This window comes from Delphinus delphis, chromosome 6 (assembly GCF_949987515.2).
Source record: "Delphinus delphis chromosome 6, mDelDel1.2, whole genome shotgun sequence".
NCBI lineage: Eukaryota > Metazoa > Chordata > Mammalia > Artiodactyla > Delphinidae > Delphinus > Delphinus delphis.
In genome coordinates this window covers 63991948-64014763 of record NC_082688.1, presented here as the reverse complement: position 1 = coordinate 64014763, position 22816 = coordinate 63991948, and the positions used below count along the sequence as shown (strand labels likewise).

General features: G+C 39.3%; 1 protein-coding gene across 2 annotated transcripts in view; it reads left to right on the top strand.

The window, feature by feature from the left end:
• Positions 1 to 22816, top strand: part of FREM1 (FRAS1 related extracellular matrix 1) — a 153315-nt gene that overhangs the window by 110287 nt on the left and 20212 nt on the right. The window contains exons 24-28 of one of the 2 annotated variants that reach the window (XM_060013462.1): positions 3342 to 3756; positions 9398 to 9599; positions 10317 to 10461; positions 19214 to 19343; positions 21900 to 21972. In XM_060013462.1, the coding sequence (XP_059869445.1) occupies positions 3342 to 3756; positions 9398 to 9599; positions 10317 to 10461; positions 19214 to 19343; positions 21900 to 21972 (965 nt within the window). Of the gene's footprint in view, positions 1 to 3291; positions 3757 to 9397; positions 9600 to 10316; positions 10462 to 19213; positions 19344 to 21899; positions 21973 to 22816 lie in introns of those variants that run through there. The other variant, XM_060013463.1, reaches the window with a different exon arrangement.

Sequence of the window (22816 nt, the reverse complement as noted above, 5' to 3'; positions counted from 1 at the left end):
CATAACAGCAATGGCACTATTGTTTTAGAACTTGAAAATATGTTTGGAAGGTTTCTTTTGAGGGGGGTGGTAGTGCAGCATTTGTAAGATCATCTGGTCAACCTTTGTAGACACGAAGCACTGACCTTGTCTCACTGGTTCTGCTAGGCTTTTTTTTTTTTTTACTGGGAAGCCAACCATGACCATCCTCCCTGTCTCTCTCTCTCTGATAATGTTCTCTGCCTGTGAGTAGTTTGCATTGTTACTGGTGAAGGTGGAATGATATGTGTGATCCAGTCCTGTTGAGACATTGTGTCCTTTTCACCACTGGCTTCTTAGCTTTCAGTCAGTGCAGACAGCTGCCCTGGGGTCCCAGCTGGGAACGCTGGCCTCAGTAAACATATTTCTTACTCTTACATGGTCCCTCTCCCGCTCGCCCTCATTCCCATCTGTCTGATGGCAGGCTGCCGGTTTCCGACATGGTCAAATGCCCATCAGAGGCAGGGAGGAGTCTGCGATGGACCACCTGGATCAGGAGAAAACTTCAGTGCCCCCCACACGGGTCACACACACAAGGATAAATGCGGCCGCCTCGAGACTGAGCTTGGAGGACCTTGTTGGGCATTTTGGAATTCAGTCTCCAGGGAAGAAAGTCAGAATCTGATACTCAAAATGACTGCCTCTGATGAGCCCGTGGCAGTCGCTGGGCCTCCCCCTTCACCTCCTTGCCCCTGAGGGCTGCCTCTCCCCTTCCTTCTTTTTTCTTCTCCACCAGTATTTGACCTGCTTTTAATGGGGCACAAAGACTTGAATTCCACAATTAATGCTAATACTAGAAATACATGTCCTCTGGCTTAAATTTTTGCTCAACTCTAAATGGCTAATTTAAAACTCTCCACAAGAGCATGTGTGGATATAGGGATCTGGTAGGGAATAGACAGCCACTTTATTGTGAAAGAGGGCAAAGTTGGAAGCCTGAAACGTGTTTCTGGAGGGGTTAAGTGAAAAAAGGAGAAATTGGAGGCCCTGAGGGAATGCCTAGTCTCCTTATTTTACCTCTGGTCAGATGATAGGCTCCAGGGAGGAAACATGAAAAAGTTAACAGGAAAACAGTGGAATAAAGGCATAATTCCACGAAAAGCTGCCCCTGAGAAACAGACCATGATTTTTGTACCTAAAAAATGTATATCGCTTGATCTTTGAAACTGTCAAGGTGACTAGTAAGTAAAAAGTTGAAGTACACACACAAATATTTTTCTAGGTGTGCTTTTTTTTCCTTTTTTAAAAAATAATGAATTTTGCAAACACTTCATGATCCAGCAACGAAATTACCCTCTTTGCTTAGAATATATTTATCCAAATGTATTGTTTTGTTTTAAGGAAGCTGTGTGATTTTGCTCAATCTACAATTCTAAAGTTAATTCAGTATTCTTTTCCAAACTGTAAAAATAATGCTGTGGACAAAACCAGGTCATATTCTTTACAAGACAAGGTGTGTGAAATGTCAAAAATGTGCTTTATCTGTAGTACTTCACTTAGCAGTTTTAACTTTTGAGACAAGAATTTCTATGCATCACATCCTATTTTCCTTGTGGGCAGTCTTATCAACTAGATAATTTGAAAGCTCAAAATTTTTAGCCTAGCCTTCAAAGCAAAATCTGTATCAGCCAAACTCATCTTTTACCTTTTGTTCAGCTGCTTTTTTTCCCTGAGTCCTTCTCCTCAGGCAGGCTGGTTGCTACATGACGCCCACACAACCTGGTTTCAGGTTCCCTCATGTTCAAAAGCAAAGCATCAACCCTCCAACCCTGGAGGATAAGACACACATTTTTGTAAAGAATGAAAAACTTGGTAGTCACATTTGTCAGATTAGTAAAGTAAAGGTAAACCCCATATCTTCTCTAGTTTTGAAAAAGAACCTCCTAAGTAAATTCTTATATAATTTAATGTTATATGCCACTGCAACCGTTTTAGACATGTTTACATCCATGGAATATAAGAGTATCTCTCTCCCCCATGAATATTTCAAGCACCTGGTACATGGAGAAAAACGAATAGACACAACTCTGTGATTATTTCAAAGTACATTTCTTTGGCCTACGGTGAATGTGTCAGTTCCATTTGAGTAGTGATTTCCTAACTTGTTGGAGTTTTAATAGTGCATTCTGTGGGCTTAATTTCATGATGGTCTCCATTGTCCTTCAAATAGAAATTACATGTTGAAATGTTCTAAAGATCATTTCAATTAGTTTAATTTTGAGATTGGCAGTGCTGGGTGGAATGTGATTTAGTGATCAATATAATCAGAAGCACATTATGGTATCACAGAACCCGCGATTGTAAGAAAGATTTTGCTCGCCTTGGATTTGTATCATCTCAGTTTTCTCTTTGTAGGTCTGCAGTGGTACTCAGGCACCACAACTCTTTCTTTGTGGACTGCTAAACCAGCATTCATTAAAAACTCTGTAAGAGCAAAAGGTGTGAGGTCAGAAAACCTGGGTCCTGGTCCCAGCTCTGTCTCCTACCTGCCTTATGATCTCCTGCCACGTTTCTGAACCCTTGTGCTCTAATTTTCTTTTCTTTAAAGCAGGGGAATAATCGTTATCTAATGGCTTTCCCCCATATCTTGTCAGGGGCAAATGTGGAAGCTCAAAGAAAAGTACATGAATTGAGTGAATTAGCCAAATTTAGCCCACTCAGCATTTTATTGGATGAGCTTCCGATGATCAGTCTTAAGAGTTTAGCTTATTATAGCACAGGGAGATCAGCTCGGTGCTTTGTGACCACCTAGAGGGGTGGGATAGGGAGGGTTGGAGGGAGACGCAAGAGGGAGGAGATATGGGGTATATGTATATGTATAGCTGATTCACTTTGTTATAAAGCAGAAACTAATATACTATTGTAAAGCAATTATACTCTAATAAAGATGTTTAAAAAAAAAGTTTAGCTTATTAAATTCTCACCAAAAAATACAGTTGCAAAAGTCTATATATATAAAATGAGTGTACTCTTCAAACTAGTGCAGTGGATCTGAAAGGATGTGAAATTCCTATTTGGGGCAAGGAATTACACTAAGTACTGACAAGCCTGAGAAATATCATTGGCACACTCTGCCCCTTCATGTGAGTTACCATCAATGTTGATGAAAAAATACTTTGGGAGTTAGAATGGTCCATTTGTGCATTACCTAGTGATTGGTTTAATGGATAGAATAGTGTCCTCCTGAAAGATCCACCCTTGAGTTTTCATTTTCGTCCCAACACGACATATCCTTTAGTAAAGGTGTGTATTGTTATCATTTCATTCCAGTAGATGGTGACACAAGAATCCATGTTGAAGGCTACCTTGCCTCTCTTTGCCAGATTCATCGTGAGCAATGGACTGCAGACCAAGCCTGGGGTGTTTGAGATCACACTGGAGACTGTGGACACAGCCTTACCCGTGGTGACCAGGAACAAGGGGCTGAGACTGGCTGAAGGGGCCACGGGTCTCCTCTCCCCTGACCTCCTTCAGCTGACCGACCCTGACACTCCAGCGGAGAACCTCACCTTCCTTTTGGCCCAGCTTCCACGACACGGCCAGCTCTACCTGCGGGGGACAAAGCAGCTTCCACACAGTTTCACTCAGCTGGACGTGGACAGCGGGCATGTGACCTACAGGCACTCGGGAGGGCACTCTCGCACCGACCGCTTTACTTTTGTGGCCACAGACGGGACAAACCAAGGCTTTCTTGTGGATGGGAGAAGGTGGCAAGAACCTGTTTCATTCACCATCCAGGCAAGTATGACAAATACATGGTCCTTGGCCAGAGATGTGGAGAGAACAACTTCCAGGAGAACTGTTGGCTTATTTCCTTCCTTCTTTCATTCAAATGTGTAGTGTGTGTCTACAGTGTGCCAGGCACTAAGGAAGGCACCAGGCATGTTAATATGAACAGAACAGTTGTGCTCCCTGTGTACGGGCTAATGACTGGCCTTTGGAGTCAGTGGTGGTACAGAAAGGACCACAGAACATGGGCTTTGGAGTCAGACACACCTAGGTTGGAATTTCTGTTTTAAACATTTTAATAGCTGTGTGACCTTAAAAGAGTTCTTTGACTCTTCTGATTCTACTTTGCCTTCTTTGAGAAACAATCCTTACACATTATGGTGAGAATTAAATAAGATTAGGTATCTGAGGTACTAGCATATTGCCTGAAATACATCAGATATTCTGTCTCTTGTGATTACTGTAACAACATCTAGCTACACTATTATGTTGATGCCTTTTGGTCTGTGTTATCTACTGGCATTTTAATGGTTTTCAAGTAAACACATGGAAACTTACGAAGCAGCATCAATATTACACATGTATTAATGGTGGGGATAATAACGGTAGCAGCTACAATTTTTGGAGTGTTAACTGTAGGTCGGACCCGCTTTCCATAAATCTCATTTAATTTTTATAAAAATCCAATGAACTAAGTTTTATTACCTCCATTTTATAGATGGTCAGGAGTTCAAAAATTTGGTCAAACACACATAAAGATCTCAAGTCTTTTTGATCCCCAATACTGTGTCCTTTCTGTGGTACTACGCTGCCACAGTTGTGTTGACTGTTACGATGGTTCTTGGAGGGCATAATGTGTGTTTCTTTTTTAGTCAAAACACATCAAGTATGTTCTGGCTCTCAAAGCCTTGAATCCAGTCTCCTTGGATATAGTTCACCCTGTTCTACACACTTCCACCAACAGCAAAAAAAGATGTAAATCTGTCTCTTAATTCAGGATACATTCTGATTATGTAAAATAATAATAATTTTCCCTTGCTCTTTCATCTCTGTCTTAGAGTTCTCCAGAGAAACAGAACCAAGAGGATGTATATAATTTATATACATATAGATTATGAGAGAGAGAGGGGGAGAAAAAGAGAAAGGGAAAGATTGATTCAATTGATTTATGTTCAGGAATTGGCTCACGCAATTGTGGGGTCTGACACATCCAAAATCTGCAGCGCAGGCCAGCAGCCTGAAAATTCCAGCAGGAGTTGATGTTACAGTCTTGAGTCCAAAGGCAGTTTGGAGGCAGAATTCCTTCCTCTTCAAGAGACTTCAGTCTTCTCTTAAGGCCTTTAAGTGATTGCATGAGGCCCACCCACATTATAGAGGGTAATCTGCTTGACTCAAAGGCAATTGATTGAAATACTAGTCCCATCTAAAAAACAAAAAAATGCCTTCACAGGAGCATCTAGCTGGTGTTTGACCAAACAACTGGACATCAAACCCGGCTGAGGTGACATATCAAATTAACCATCACAGTCTTTATCTAAGGTGGGATCTGAGGAGGAAGGTGGGGAATTATGATCACATGGAGTGGTTACAAGATGAATCTTTGGCATGAGGGAGGTCCAGAAAGTGGAATGAAATTATGATGTACTAGGAGAAAAGAGAAGGTGTTGGTAATATTGGTACAGTATGTAAGAAGTACTTTGTACATAGTAAAATTACTCTGTTTCTTTTTAAATTATGTTTTACTTGTTGTTAGTTTCATCCCACTCTTCAGTCTGTTAATATCTTTTTCTTGACCCCTGACCCCCCACACAATGTAGAGAAATGTCACTGTACTGCCCAACCTGGAATAATGTTCTGGTCTATTTGGTTGCAAATTTGTAGGAGTTACTAATTCTGAGTGAAGGCATAAGAGTTCCGCACTACACTCCAGAACAGAGAGGGAAAAGGGGGTACTGTTTGAAGAGAGTACCAGAACTTAAATCAGGTTTCTCCCAACACCAATAATATCTTAAAGAACATGGTTATCATAGGAGAGTTATCTCTTGGAAGTTGTAGAATTTACTGATAGGGAAATATTCAATACATGTTGTAAAGGTTTTTCATTAAAAGTACAAGGGTTTCCTTGCCTTGTGTGTTAAAAAGCAAGCAAGCAAACGAACAAAAAACCTCACAAGGAAGTCCTCAAACTTTCTCCCACAATTCCCCTGAACTTCCTGGTGTCTCTGAGCCAAGAAGTCAAACAGTTTAGGAAATGACTCACCCCTCCAGCAGTGCAGGAGAGTGACCTCCTCAGTCTCTTGCTTTTAAGAGCTTTTTCTGGCAAGACAATAAGACGTCAACCACCACTGAGGGATGAATTGGTCCAAATAGGTCTACTAAGCATGGGTGCACTACTGTTAGGGTCCCAACCTGGCTAACTGAGGGCAAAGCTACTGGAGTTAAACACAAAACTGATACCAGCAGGCACTAATCTGACATTCATTTTGTAGGAAATCATGTCTATCTGACAAAGATTCTGCAGTCGTTTTTTTAACTGAAGTATAGTTGATTTACAGTGTTGTATTAATTACTGCTGTACAGCAAAGTGATTCAGTTATATGTATATTTACTTTCCTTCTTTTTTAAAATATTCTTTTCCATTACAGTTTATCATGGAATATTGAATATAGTTCTCTGTGCTATACAGTAGAACCTTGTTGTTTATCCATTCTGTATACAATAGCTTACATCTGCTAATCCCAACCTCCCACTCCATCCTTCCCCCAGCCCCTCTCCCTTAGGGAACCACCAGTCTGTTCTCTATGTCCGTGAGTCTCGTTCTGTTTCGTAGATAGGTTCATTTGTGTCGTATTTTAGATTCCACATATAAGTGATGTCATATGGTATTTGTCTTTCTCTTTCGGACTTACTTCACTTAGTATGATAATCTCTAGTTGCATCCATGTTGCTGCAAATGGCATTATTTTGTTCTTCTTTGTGACTGAGTAGTATTCCATTGTGTGTGTGTGTGTGTGTGTGTGTGTGTACACACCACATCTTCTTTATCCATTCATCTGTCAATGGACATTTAGGTTGTTTCCATGTCTTGGCTATTGTGAATAGTGCTGCTATGAACGTAGTGATGCATGTTTCTTTTTGAATATAGTTTTGTCCAGATATCTGACTAAGATTCTGCAGTCTTGGTGTAATGATTCCTGTCATCTTTCTTAAAAGGAGACAATGGGAGTGGGGGTGAAGGAGAAAGGACCAGCATCACTGCTTTCTAAGGTTTAGGCAAGTGTGAGATGATTTTTAGTAAATCCAACACAAGTGATCATAAGGATGTAGCCTTTTTAAAAAAATGTCTTATACTCCAATATTTTAAAATGCTTCTGTTATACTGATCCAAAAGACCTGCTTTTGAAGAAACTAGAAATTTAATAAGACTAGAATAGATTTTAACACAAAGTAGGACTGAAGACACAACAGGGGACCATGTAACCGGAGTGTAGATATTAACAATTTTTTAAAAACAAATGAACACAACAGGCATTTATTCATTTTGTAATACTTTTATTTTTAAGGAAAATATAACATTAAAAAAAAATCCCTATACTCAAGTATTTACCAACTTTGAGTATTACTTACATGGCTTGAAGTATTTGTATTTTTCCTCTCTTGACATTGGCCATCCTTCCTACTAGTCATCTTGGAGCTTCTCCCCCAGTGGCCATGATAAGTGTTTGACCCTCCACCTCCCACCCAACCTCACAGCTCTGAGGGTGCTATCCACACTTTTTTAGGAGAGGAGAATGACTAACTCTTGAAAGTGTTTGTTGCTATTTCAGCTTATAAAATAATTGTTGTAAAGAATTCATAAACTACAGAAAAGGACAAAAAAATAACCCTTCGTCATCCTACTGCTGTCAGTGGCTTCCTTGCATTCTTTTATTGCAATAAAAAAAGGATGATATTATATGTACTATTATGCATATTGCCTGTTTCCACTCATAAAAATTTCCTCATGTCATTAAATCTTCCTTGAAAACACAATTTTTAAAGGCTGCATGGCACTCAATCTCAGGCAGAGGTGTTTTATAAATCCCCTGTTGGACTTTTATGTTTTATGGAATTTTTTGTTAATTGCTATTACAAATTATATTTTAGTCAACATCCACATATATATATATTTGCGTACATATGTATTTCTGTAGGATGCATTCAAAAACTGAAAATTTTGGATCACAGTATGTGCACATTTTTAATATACATATATGTCTAATTTATCTCCAGAAAATTTTCACTAATTTGCATTTGTACCAGCAAAATATAAAAATGTCTGTTTTTCCAAACATTTACCAACATGAGGTATGATTACGTTCTTTAATCAAAAAGCAGCTTGCCAACTTAAAAGGAAAAAAAAATTTTGGTTGTTACAAAATTCCATACAGAAATACTCAAAGGAGAAGCGGTAATTTTTCCTCATCCCAAGACAAATGAACAGGTTTGTGCAAATGCTCCCAGAATTTTGTCTCTGTCTGTATGAACATATATATGTATTTGTTTTGATCAAAAATGGTAGTGTAGTTGTCTCCTATTCGGCAACTCGCTGGGTTTTGTTGTTTGGTTTTTACCAGTTAACGTTGAATTGTGGGAATTTTTCGTTACTAGTTTGTCCTGCCTCCTTTTCTTATTAATAGCTGAATAGCAGTTTATCACTTGATCATACACAAAAATATATATAGTCTTATCATTGACATTCTTTCGTAGAATTACAAGAGGATCATTTGAGGTAAATAAAGTTAAAATTTGAATGATTAGGAGTGAAGGGAAGTACAAGTGTCCTTGTACCTCTTTTGTGGTATCAGTGATGAATTGTGCTAATTCATCCTAAAATGTTCCCTCCGTAACCTATAAGAGTCATTTTGAAGAGGGACTGAGCTCCATAGGATACCTGAATGAGGCCCTTTGTAGTGTTTGAAACTATATATCTCTTTCACTCAGGAGTAGTTGCCCATCACAATCTTCACAGATTGAGTCTACCTGTTTAGTTACCCGGTTCTCACTGTCAATAAAACAAATATGCAAGTGCCTGTAGATAAGCACCTTTCACTTTTTTTTACTGAGGTATTTTTATTTCTACTCAACGTTTTTGCTATCTTAACAAAGACATGACAAAAAAAAATGTTCAATGCATTTGTAAACCCTTACGTGTTTTCTTCTGTAAGTCACCAAACACTGGGAAAAAGGGGAAATCCTTCTGTAGAACTAATATTAAGTTTGCAATACAATTCTTGGGTCAGTTTTAATGTATTCATTCAACAAGTATTTCCTGAGCTTCTGTTATAGCTGGGCATTGTGCCAGGTGCAGGGAATAGTTGGGGAGAAAAAGACATGTATCTGCCCTCAGGGAGTTTAGGTCCTAATGGGGTAGTCAGACGATGGACAAATAAATAAAGCTGGGTCAAAGTTTACAGTAGAAAGTTGGCCTCTCTTCCAGGCACTATGATATTTGCTGAGAATATTGTGAATGAGATAGTTTTCAGCAGAAATTAACCAATAAGGAATCTGAAATTCAGGAGCGTTTGTCATCATTGAACCATTAAAGCCCTGTGTTGCTTGGGGATGAGAAGCCTTTGTATAACACTGTGTGTAATTATTGATCATGCAGGTGGACCAGGTGGACAAAGCAGCCCCCCACGTCACACATTTGCATTCCCCTTCTCAAGTGGGGCTCCTGAAAAATGGTTGTTATGGGATTTACATCACTTCCCACGTGTTGAAGGCATCGGACCCCGACACTGATGGCAATCAGATCATCTTTAAGATTTTACGAGGCCCCCAACATGGACATCTGGAGAATACAACAACAGGTACTGCCTTCCTTACTCCTTGTAATTGCTCATTTTAAAATACCCAGTGGCTGGCAATGCTAGACAGTAATTTAATTAAGTGCAGGCCCATTTGGTAAACACTCCCCAGGGCTTCCTGATAGATGCAGTTTATAAATCAATATAGGTGCTAAAGAGGGTTTGAAGCTGAGTTTTCCTAAATTCATCTTGAGTGGGAGAACTAAATACTGATACACAGTTGTTTATTGTTTACAACTTTTTTTTCAATAACCAGATCGTAATATATTGACAGGAACACACATTGTCAGGACCAAATTCATATTTGTGACTCATTTTTTTCTGTCATGAATTCCAAGGTGATGTAAGTTCATTAAAAACAATTTTTTTGGTGTAAGTTTTCTCTGGATTGTATCTTATTTCTGCTTTATGAAGACAATGATCACAATATGTCACTAAACAGGATGGCACAGAATTTTAGATTTTATTACTATATCTTCCTACTCCCTCTCTATTTTCATATTTAAGGTACAATATTTCTGAGACAAAGTAATTTGGAAACCTAATTTAAGTTCATTGAATTTGAATTTTAAGATAGTTACATTTTATTAATTTCTTTAAAAAATATACTTTGGCTATTTTTAAAGAGGAGTTTGAAATAAAATAGCCATAAAATTGTATCAGCTCTTACCTAATATTTTGTTTGATTACCAGTGAAACTCATTTACTTCTTTTTTGTAGGTGAATTTATCCACGAGAAATTTAGCCAAAAGGACTTAAACAGTAAGACCGTTCTTTACATCATAAACCCATCTTTGGAAGTAAATTCAGATACCATAGAATTTCAAGTCATGGACCCCACGGGGAACTCTGCCACTCCTCAAATGTAAATTCTTTTGCTTATTCAATAGTCCTGCATATAATGTCCAGAATGTATCTTATTAGGAAAGCGAAATGTTATTTTTTAATCAGAATCTAAGAGGACAAATTGATAGATTATTTCACAAGCTCATAGAATTGATTTTGGAGAGGGAAACTTCTATTACTGCTTGATAATGGGAAAGCCAGTAGCTTCACAGAATATGGAAACGTTAAAAAGTTAAGTTCATTAACTTAACTGGGTCATTCATTTTATGCATGCATTTACAAATGCATATCCTTTCACACCCACGGAGGTTTCTGTCTTGACGATTCACTGGCATCCAGGACTGAGCTTGTAGGCTCATGTACAAACCATGCAGCAAGAGGTCACTCTAGGACCGTGTTAGTAACCACAGTTTCCTAAATCTAAATCTCTAAAATGTCTAGAACTGGGAAGAATGAGGAAGTCAGGAAATGCTAGCAAAACATCTTCTCTTCCCAAAAACCCAAGCAATAACTAGTGACTGCTTTAGTAAGTCAGTAAACCTACCCTAGGTAAGGTGAAGACAGTACAAAGAGGAAAACAGACTTGGGGAGATATTAAGTGATACTTAGAATTTGTATAAAGTGTATGTCTTTCAGAATAACCAGAGTAACAAACCCTCAAAATTAACAATATTCACAGACCATAGTAATTTCACTCACCAGGTCCCTATTCTAAACTTTTTTGGAAGGTGTACCTTGAGTAACTTGCCAGCTGTCAGATGATCACAGAAAGGTTAGTCATAGCCCAGTTCTCCACGTGCAGTGTTTTTTCTTTCTTTTTAAGTTTGATACCCTTCCCAGTCACCTCGAAGGAAAGTTGTTCATTTATCCTAGTTTTAGTATTTACCTTATCCTAGTCAAACTACGTCCCATAAGTGAGGACAGCTCCTTTATGGGGCTTTTATGACAGAATATGGACAAAGGAAGAAAAGAAAAATTGAGAAATTCACCTCTGCTCCCTTCATTCTTGCTTTTTCTTTCTAATCCTGAATTGTAGTCCCAATATCTGCCAGCAGAGGTCTCTGTAGTCATTGTTAGAAAAACACGTCTTTAACAAAACATGTTCCCAGGGTCCCACCTCTATTGCCTGCAGTACCTGGTCCAGATTTTTACCGAGTGGCTACTATAGGCCAGGTGTGCAGTACAAGAAGCTGGGAAATAGGTATGAGCAAGGAAGTCCTGTCCCCTGACATTAAAATACAATCATGGCGCTATAAAAGTAAAACAGCTGCCCACCTACCATTAAAATGCTCTTGCCTCGGGATTACAATCTTTATAGAAAATATATTACCTACTTGCAATTCAGACAAATGTCTTCCAATTTTCAAGGAAATTTTTTTTTTAAATCCTGCTCCAAAAATATTAATAAATTGATTTCACTTGCTTTTTAATAGTTCAACTAAAAAACCTAAGAATATTGATCAGACTTGCTACTCATCAAATGCTGACTGCTGGTCTTCCACATGAGAACACAGCATAGGTGCCAGAGAATTTTTTTCCCAAAATAGAGCTAGATTGATACTGCTTCACCTACATACCCTTTTCAGTCCTCATTGTTACCAAGGGCATTGTTTTGAAGATGATTTATGATTTTAAGTAATCCTCAAACTTATTGCAGAATCACAGAATTTATAACCTTACTTGAGGCTTTTAAAATAGGCTCCTACTTGTACTGGATACCTTTTTTCAGGTACTTACGCTGAAGTTGTTTCTAATTCAGCTTGTAATGATTGGAACCAGTGGAATATAAAGTAAAATATGCCTGCTGATGGTTAATCCCAGATAACTTTGATTTGATCTGACATATATTAAGTTGTCTCCTCTAGAGTGGGTGGGGGGAGGTGGAAACTACTCAGTGCTTATCTGTATACATTTTGAAGGATATAGTTGGCCCTAACCTCATTTGTAAGTAGATGTTTTTTGGAACAAGAAGAACTTTTTCTTCCCAGCAGGAAACAAATGTTATGAATAGTGGTCTGTCTTCCCATGACAACCAGCAGGAAGCTACTTACACATACATTATAAATCACAGGCATTTACAATGTAGGTTTCTGCTCTAGTTCATTGCTCTTTGTTTAATCGTCAAAACCACCTTTAAGTTAGGTACTATCATAATCCAGCATTTACAGGTGAAGAGTCTGACGCAAAAGGAGATAGGAAGTGACTTTTCCAAGCTCATACGCCTAGCTAGTGAAGGAGCTAAGATTTAGGTCCAGAAAGTACGGTTCTTGAGTCCATGGTTTTCCTCGCTGCGCTAAAGGACTTTTTGCCCACTTTTAATGAGTGTGCGGAAACGGCCTATAGGAAAAGAAGCAACAGACTCAGCTCCCTTCTTTCTCTCCAGTCTTTGGCCACCAAAGCAACAAGAAAGGGGGAATACTTACTCCTCAAGACCTTAAATGTAAATTACATTTCAATATGAGTGTGTACTCCATGGCTAAGGCACTGGGGGTTATGGGACAGATAATATACAATAAACCACTGGACTGAGAGCCAAAGAACAGGGTTTGAGCCTTGGCTCTCCCACTGACCTGGGTCAAGGCTTACTTACCTTAGTTATCTTATCTGTAAAGTGGGGGGAGTACTACAATTTCTTCAGTGGAACGAATGAGGTAAAACATATGTAAGCATCTTCTATATTTAAAGTCAGTAACAAATGGGACCTGTGGTGGTGATTACTATTGTTGTTCATTCACAAGGGGGCAACAATTGACTGAAGAAGGATCCCAGAGACATTTGGTGGCCAGCTCAAGCCCATCTCTAGTTAGAACTTGACTCTGCGTTGATCCACAAAGTGAATAATCCACATGCTTGTTAATCAATCAGCTAAATGCTGTGGAACTTTGTGTTCTTTTCTGGCTTAAATGGTATTAATAGATTAATATTCTGCATGTTTAAAGGGGTGGGACCTTCTATAACACAGCTGAAGAGACAGGTGCGTGCAATCTGGAGCAAAATGGAGGCTCTTTAAAGAACAAGAAGGACCCATGTTCAGGGGGAATTGTCCCAGAATCTTGATTGCTAGTAAGTTTTTACCATGGCAGCATTTCTATAGAATATCATTCCTGAAGGGTCAATAGATATTCCGTTAGAAATAGTGTTTGCAAATCTTAATGTAATCAAGTTATTGCTAGCTAGCTTGCGGGCTGCTTAATGCATCAAATGCTAGAGTCACGAAGATGCTTGTATGCACTGGGAATCTTCGAGAGAGGGGTATAGTGTACAACATATCTCAACCTGATTTGACTATAGAACCAAGACCACCCTACCCCAGAATAGCTCATGAAACAAGTTTTTCAAGGGATACATCTGGGAGACATTTTATTGTAAATAGAAGTTATTTTAGAACACTGAAATCCATGGAAATTTGCATCAAGATTTAGATTTGGTTAAGTGCCAAAATTTCAGGCACTGTGCTAGGCGCTTTTACATATGTTGTCCAATTTAATCTACAAAACACAATCCTCTGAGGGTGATAAGAAAATCAGGCTCAAAGCATTTAAGTAATTGGCCAGAAGTCACTAAGTGAATGAATGGCAGAGGCCACAGTGCACCTTGACCTCAACGTGAGTGCTCATCTTATCGGCTCACGCCTTGGCGTGATTCGCTCATACGCCCACGACAGTTCTCTAGTCCGATGTGAATCTCAAGGTGGTCTGCATACCACCCAAACTCAGTTACACAGGACCACGTAAAACACCTCTGCAGACCACAGAATATAGCTGACTTCTGACCAAGCCAGTTTCTTAACATGCATTCAGGGTTGACCTCTTTCTTGTGCCCTTTGCAAAAAGGTGAACTTCAAAAGAAAAGTTGACCCTTGCTGAAGTTCTGCATAACTCAGTAGCTGCTTCATGATTCTAAGCACTTTGATTCTTCTCCTGCCTTTGGCTACCCTCATTCTAGCTGTTCTGTTACTCATCCTTGGCCTTAAAAGAGAAGAGCCAAAGAAATCAAAAAAGAAAAGGAATTTCTAGCAGGCGAACCTGGCAATGCTTTAGCAGCTTTTATGAAACACATTGTAGGGGGAGAGTTTGAAACTCTTAGTTAGGTTCAGCTTTCATGTTACCTGCAAGCCAGAAGTTAAAGTATTTATCTCCAGACGAGATCTAAGAAACCACAGAGGAAGGGAAAGGAAATAGCCCTTATTAAACACCCACTGTGTACAGGTGCTTTATACATATTAACAAATTTTAATTTGCATCATTTGACGTGAATATGATTCCCCTCATTTTAAAGATAATGAAAACTGAGGTCCAGAGAGACTAACTGACCATAATCACACACTAATAAGTGGTTGTGAGATGTGTCTGATTCCAAAGCACTTGTTTGGGGTACTAGCTGTGCTGCTTCCTGGCTAAACACTGTTTCCCCATTATCATGCGAGAAAGACAAATATGAAAGTGCAGGTGTTCATAGCATTTTTACTGAGCTTAATAGCATCCCCTTTGAGTTGATGTCTTAGATTGAACACTTGGAAAAATATTTTTTACCTTTTCTATTTTCTTAAGTCATGTGCTACTTGATTATAAGTGAAGATCTAGTTATAAGAATAATTTAATCACAATTTTAGCTACTATAAAACCTTTCACTGAGAAGCTCAAAGTACTTAATGAGTATTCATTAAGGTTCATTTAACCTCTTTGAAGTACAGACTCATTATTATTGCGCTTCGGGAAGTGAGGAAACTGAGGCATAGAGCAGCCAAGTACCTTTTTTACACACCCTTGTTAACCTGGATTAATGTCCCATATCCCAAAGTAGAGTTTTAATCCCAACTGGTTCTTCTGGTCCATTGTTCCTTCATATAAATGAACCAAGTAGCCACAGAATAAAATATCAGAAAGTATATATTTTTGACTCTACTTCAACACTATTGACTACTTGGTCCAGACAATTCTTTGCTGTGGGGCAGTGGTGGAGGGTGAGTTGGGTGTCCTATACATTGAAGGATGCTTAGCAGCATCCCTGGCCTCTACCTGCTATATAACCAGTATCACCCTCCTCCCATCGTGAAAAGCAAAGCTGTCTCTAGACATTGTCTGATGTTGAGAAGCGTGCACAGCCCTCAGAAAACAAGAAATCATGCTTTATGATAGAATGCTCTTTTACCAATGCCACCTTTCTCTCTAGTCCAATAGGAGCTAAGGAATCCAGAGTGAGTCAGGGCTAGAAAAAACACGTGAGGATCATCTAGTCTAGCTGTTTTTTCAGACTGTGTGAAATATGTTAATAGGGCTGGGGAGAAAAAAAGTTTCAGTGGTCAACTTAGCTTTTCAAACAGGAAGCTAAACAAGGTTCATTATTTCCTTTAACAAATACTTATTGAGCTCTTACTATGTCTCAGTCACTCTAGAAGGGACTTGGTGATACATCAGTGAACCAAAGACCCCTGTTTACTTGGAGCTAAGTACCTAAATACTTAGCTAAGTTCCTTGGTACCTAAGTAAATAGTATGGTATACACGATACGTACTTTGGAAAATGAAAGTTGGTCAGATTAAGGGGGATCACAGACACTGGATTCTGGGGACGGATTGCAATTTTAAATCGAGTGATTAAACGGATTTTCTCGTGCTTGACTTAGAGTTAGAGAGGGACCGGAAGTCCCATCCCGTTTAATTTCTACTCCTCCATCCCGTGTCTTTCATTCACGATAGTTGTTGGGAACCAAAATTTAGCTTATACATTAAATAAAATGTTCTATTGTTTTGAGTCCCCACAGTCACTTAGGGAACGTTTCTCCCCTGGGGATGACTTTCCCCATGAGGGACATTTGGAAAGTTCTGGAAACAGTTTTGATTGTTGTAACCAGAGGGGAGTGGTGTGGCTAAATCTGGTGGATCTCACGAGTAGAGGCCAGGGATGCTGCTAAACTTCTTGCAATGCACAGGACAGCCTCCCACCACAAAGAATCATCTGGTCCCAGATGTCGATAGCGTCAAGTTTGAGAAGCCGTGACCTAGGGCCTTAAGGAGTTCTCATGTCCTGCTAAGTGACTTGAAATGATTGCGTTGTGGGCTTCACAGAAAGTGTATCTATAAACTTAATTTCTGACTTTAGAGTAAGCTTTACTTTGTGATAATAGAAGGGAGGGATCATTAAAATGTGAAGATTTGAACCAACTCTTGTCTGCATGACACCTCGCAATCCAGAGCTTCCCACATTTCTTTCATGGGGTCCTGCACCTTGTTACCTACATGATACCAAGCATACGTCTGTGTGGCTTCTTTCAGGGAGAATTCCCAAGTGATTGGCTACATCTCTTACTTTTCTTTCAGGTGTTTGTGTAGAGTTTTAGCAACTGCAGTCTCAGTGTAGAAAGATCTTCTTCAATACAATACTGCAGAAAACAAAAAACACATTCAAAACATGTGTCACACATATCCTCTAGGTATGCAAGTGCTTTGTGACTTAAGTATTTTTCTGGAAAATATATAGCCCGGCTTAAATTTCATGGCTTTTCAATAGATCTTTATTATTTGTAGGGAGCAGTTTTAAGAAAATAAAGTAGAACATTGTGTAATGACAATCTTAACCTCTACGCATTATGAAGCATTCTAATGGTGTATCAGGGTTATGTATGCACTTTCCCAGACACCAAGACCCTTAATGCTTTGAAGCTGAACAACACTCTGCATGGTCCCCTTATGGATCTAGATCAGCAATCAAATCACATTTCACTTTAGGCCTTGGGGTCACCTGGACCTGCAGAGTGACACTGATGAATTTTTGCTGGTCATGGTTAGCATTAGCAATGGATGGATTCTTAGAAGGTTGAACATTGAAACTCATTTGAACCTTACTGAGAGTTAGCTGAAATCCATCCCTGTGTATCTATTTCACCCCTTCCCATTGTTCCCGTTTCCTCCTCTTTTATCTTTCTCTAATCCCTCTCGCTGATTTTGTTCTCCGTTCTCATTTATCTGGATCCTTTAGGAACTCTTTGCAATGTGTTATTTCTATTAGCATTTATAACTATATTTAACATAACATATGCTATGTTATTTCTATAGCATTTATCCTTGTTGCTTGTTGTCTTGTGATTCTTTAAGCAGTCTCTTATTTCTTTATGTCTTGATTTGAAATCAGTTGCGTCAAAGACCCATGAGGGGTCTTTGAATACTATTGAATATAAGGATCCTATTTTCATGTCAAAATTTTGTGAAGCCCAGCATGCCAATAATAATAAATTTCATATGTATTGATTGAATAAACATTCATACAAATCCATTCCACCCTCCCACTCTCCCCCTTGTCCCACTGGCCCAGGGTTGGTGGAGTAGGAGACAGTGCTACTGAGTTTGTTTCGCTCGTGAACTTAATCTATAGGATGTGACTGTGACACATGACTGGTACAAGGACATACAGTGATTATTAGAGGATAAACTTACTCTCTAATATGAATGATCTACAGGAAAGTCTGGAGAGCCCTGTGAAATTTGTGAATTCTATGCTCTACATAGTAGCACCCAGAATTTCTAGTTCTGAAAGGAAAAGAAAATTGTAAAGTAACTTAAAAAGTCTAGAGGAAAGAGCCTGAATCTAAGTGAAAGTTTGGGAATATAGTAAGGCAACCACTGAGGGTTTTGTGAATGGAGAATGAAAGGGAAATGAATAAAACACAAGCAATGGAAGTGGGTTAGATGATCATAGTGAAGATTGCTTATGTCTTTATTGCTGAAAGGTTACAGGGGGTAAAGGATGTAAGAACATATTTGAAGAGAAATGTTCAGGTGAAACATTTCAAGTTTTCTCACCTCAGAAAGGGAAACACTTCAGGGTAAAGATAAAATTGTAGTCCCCTGCTTGAGCTCAGACTGCAAGAGTCATGAAGAACTTCAGTTGGGAAGAAGAATGGTAGAGAAGGAATAGTACATTTGGTTTCAGATTTATACTGGGGATTCCATCTCTGCTGTCTGTTAGCTTTGTCATAGCTTTTTGCCTTCGAGGTAGTTATTTAACCTCTCTAAGCTCAGTGTTCTTTTCTGAAGAAAAGAAAAGAAAAAGTCCCTCTCCATGCTATGAGGATTAAAGAAGTCAGTTTCCATCAAATGTCGGGCTTACTAAATATAGCATGGGGAAAAAAGACCACCCTGTATTTAGCAAGTTTATTCAGTTGTATAGCTGCATCCAAGGTACATATTAGCGTAGCCCTTTTATACGCACAGAGGAAGGGACAGATAATGCTTTAAAACACATGCACATTCTAACTCCTAGGCACATCCTCAAAGATATCTCGTTATTAAACTGAACCCAAGTTCAGAGAAGACCTGTGCCTGGAAATGATCTTGTTGTATTGATGAAGGAGACCAAAAGATAGAGAAGATTTCATATCAATGTCCTTTCCAAAAATGAACTTCTCCTTGAACTTAACACCTGCTCCTTTCTCTTCTGAAGATGCAAGTAGGAGTCTCTTTTCTATCACTAATAATTGTAAGACCTCTGATAGACTTTTAACCTTATTTCTGCATTTATAAATGGAATTCTTATCCGTGCTCTACATCACAGCATTGTTAAGAGCAATAAATGAGACAGTGACAGTAAAAGTTCTTTGTGAGCTAAAACGTCCCAAACAAGTGTAAGGAGCTTGTAGCATTGGTGTAGGTTGATGAACCACTTCTGTCTCCCAGTGTGGACCAGTGGTTCAGCTTGCTACCCAGCAGAGGAGCCCCCCAGGCATCCATTATGCATTTCTCATGATTTTCTTTCTTCTTTTCCTTACATGCATAGCTTGGAACTGAAGTGGTCTCATATCGAGTGGTCACAGACTGAATATGAGGTCTGCGAGAATGTGGGCGTATTGCCCTTGGAAATTACCAGAAAGGGATATTCCATGGACTCGGCCTTTGTGAGTGTAAAGGTAACAAGTCTGTCAATTTTCAAGCTAAAACCTCGGTTACTGGTTGGTGCCTTTGATTATTTCCTTAGAAAAATTCAGAGTAACTAAGGAAATTTCAAACTGCACGAGTGTTGCACTATTCCCAAGAGTCTAAGTACAAAACCTCCTTGTCCCTCCATCACTTATCTAGGTGCATTAGCTCCTAGATAGGATATTTCTAACCCATTTTTAGTTTTTAAATCTGGTCTTTAACTCTTGAAGTTTGATTTCACAAGGGAGATCTACCCAACCTAGTGAACTTGGGCCAAACTCTGCTTTGGAAAGGAGAGTTGTAGGCAAATGTAAGTCCCCAAATGGCTTTCTCTTAGTATGCACCAGGACCATTTCCTGTGGTCTCAGTGGATGAAAAAATCAGGGAACACACCTATCGTAAGCTTCACCCAAGTCACGCAAAATTAAGAGACCATGTATCAATACAGGCATCCTGAAATATAAGGAATTTTCAATAATTATTTTTGGACTAGTCACCTGCTATTTCTTTACACTGCCATGGGCCGTGAAGCACAACCTATGGCTTCTAGAATTGAAAGATTTTTTTAGGAGTCACTATAAAAATTGCACTTCACGTGAACGAGAACATGAAAATCCTGTACATACGAATGCTGGTGAATGAGCCTGAAAGACTCCCCTCCTCAATCTAAGGAAAAAAACAGTGATACTAGCTTCTGGGAAAAAAATGCCATCTCAGTTAAGTCTCAATTACAATAATAAGTTCAAATCACCCTCACAACCTCGTGCACATAAATCCTACTATATCCAGACTCAGTATTTATCTTTCTAGTGGGCATAGGGTCTTTTCCCCTGATCTGGGGTGTTTTATTATTGTTAAATCATCAGATAACTAGGTATCCCCTCTACCTTCCCAGTAGATAGTTTATGGAAAAAGAAAGAACCCGCCTGGATGGTTTTCTAATATTCTTCTGGTCCTCCATAAAAAGCACCATATGCTCCAGTCTGGAGTTTCGGGCCACAGAACCGTTCACCATGCCAGGTAGAAATAACAGACATAGTGTGACGGAACCTTTTGTCTGCTTAAGCTGAGTGCACACAGTGACGCTGCCAGCTGAGTCTGCAGGCCTTTCGCAAACAGCCCGAGTCCTTCAGGGACCACTCTGCTTACAGCACAGCCTGCTGCTTTAGCCTGGAGCCTATTGGCTGCTTGGCTGGGAGGAGGGAGAAGAAAGCACTCTTACCCTACGTTGTTTGCCCTGGTTTGAATCACACACCTGCACCGGACTCATTTCTGCAGCCACCTTGACTCAGCCCATTCCTTTTCCCACGTAGGATTCTGTAAGCTCAGTGGTGGTAAATACTAGGTAATTGCACGTGCAAGAACCACATGGGGAAATATAACTCCCAGCATATGATGGGTACAGGTGTGCAATGGGCTGCCTTTCCACAGGGAAAGGTTGTTGGGGAGGATCCTTGGCATTGTGGAGAAAGAAGAAATGGGAGCTTAGGAGGCAGTACTCTTCTTGAGCAAAACGTTTCCACTACAGACCACTGACACATGCTAGGGCCTTTGGTTAGAAATGCAGATAATGTCTGAGGCCAAAGAAATAGGAATTTGCAAGTTTTTACTTGTGCCTTCATCCCTTTGTAAGAAAGTGAAGGAATAGAGTAACTCACTTTCCTGAACATCTCATTCAAGGACCTCTTTTTCAAACCAGCTGAAGCTTCTTTTTCAAACTCCTTTTCAACCATATTTCAAACTAAATATGTGTTCTTCACACATATTTAGGCTCCTCTGGGGGAAGTTAAGGGCACGAGATGTCAGAGCCCTTAAATCACCTCTGTTCTTTAGCCCTGGGGGATGGGGAAAAAGGGGTCAGCCAATTGTCTCTTTAGACTGGACCAATTTTTTTTTTTTTAACAACTTACTTGAAGGAGCTTCTGAAGCCCTTGGTTCTGGGTGTGGATGGCCTTTGTGTGGCTGTTCCCCAGGACTGTCATTCCCACAGAGCCCTCATTCATGTCTGTGAAGAGGAATGGTTTCATCCAGATGCGAAAATGGACCAGACTTGTTTTAGTTCATCTGGTCTAAAGGCTTTCAGTGCCCTGAGCTCGCAGGATACCACCAAGCTGGCTGACAGATCAGCACCCCGGTTGTCAGCAGTACCCACTTTTCCTTCTCTTCACTGCCCTTCTCCCTTTCCTCCAAGGCATTATTTTAGGACCTGGTTGGGGTAGAGGGGAGGCCATGAAATAAAATGATATTTGCAACAAAGAGAAATATACTGTTTAAAATTCACATTACTTTCTCCAATAACCAAATCATTTATAAAGGAGAAGAAAAAAATAAAGTTTTATGTTTACTTCCATTGATATTAGTCTAGGAAAAAGTTAACTTTAAGGAAGATGGGTCAAAAATGATGTATTAGAATAAAAAAAACACTTAATGTTAAAAACAGATTTAAAAGCATGAGTTTAGTCTAGTATGAGATCAGACTAGATGTTTTTCTATTACAGAATATTTATTTTTATTTAAAAAAAAGATTTTGTTTTTCCCCTCTTAAGGTCAACCAAGTGTCAGCTGCAGCTGGAAAGGATTTCACTATGACTCCATCTAAGCTGATTCAGTTTGACCCAGGTACGTTTTGCGTCTACACTTTGTTTCATGTTTTTGTAAGAAAGTCTGGAGATGGTGGAAAAGACAGACTATTATGCAACTTCAGCCAACTAGAAACTCCTCAGGGCACAGGATCACCCCTCTCCCAGAGAGATGAGTTTGTACTTGAGGCTTTGCCCCTCATATTTTATGTTATTACTAGTGAGTATTTATTTAAAATGAGAAGAGAGATCGTAACAAATAAAATATATAAAATATTAAGGCAAACATCCAAAAATCCAGATAAAATGCCATTTAAAAAAATTATTCAGAGGTCTGACACAAAGCTGAAATAATGTAATTGCCTCATATTTTAATGGAAATTTTTTGAATGTTATAGTCATGTGGATTCCTAAAGGGTCATTTCTAAATTATCTCTCTTGGAATAGGCTGATATGAACAGATTCCAGGGGAAATTATTATTTAATTAGATAACACCTGTTTTGTTTTAAGCGTTTGGAAAAATTTTGCTAGGTGCAAAAGGGAATACAAAAGCATGGGGCCTGTTCTCAAGGATGTTCTATCCTGTGAGAAATATAGACATGAAAACAACTCACTAATAGAGTACATTGTGACCCCAAGGATGTGCCATTGTTCTGGCTAAGGAAAATCCTGGAAGACTTCCTGGGGGAGTTGGTAGCAGAAGAAGGGGACTTAAACTGCAGGACAGACATTCATTTGGCTAACTGTGCCTTAAGTACCAAGGCGGGAGCCATGCCCCCTTTCCCTGGTTTCTGTAGATGGGAACCAGTAGCTCTTCCTCACTGCACTGCATGGTTGTCTCTCTTTCCCTCTGGTATGGAATGGACCTAGATCACCTGTCCAG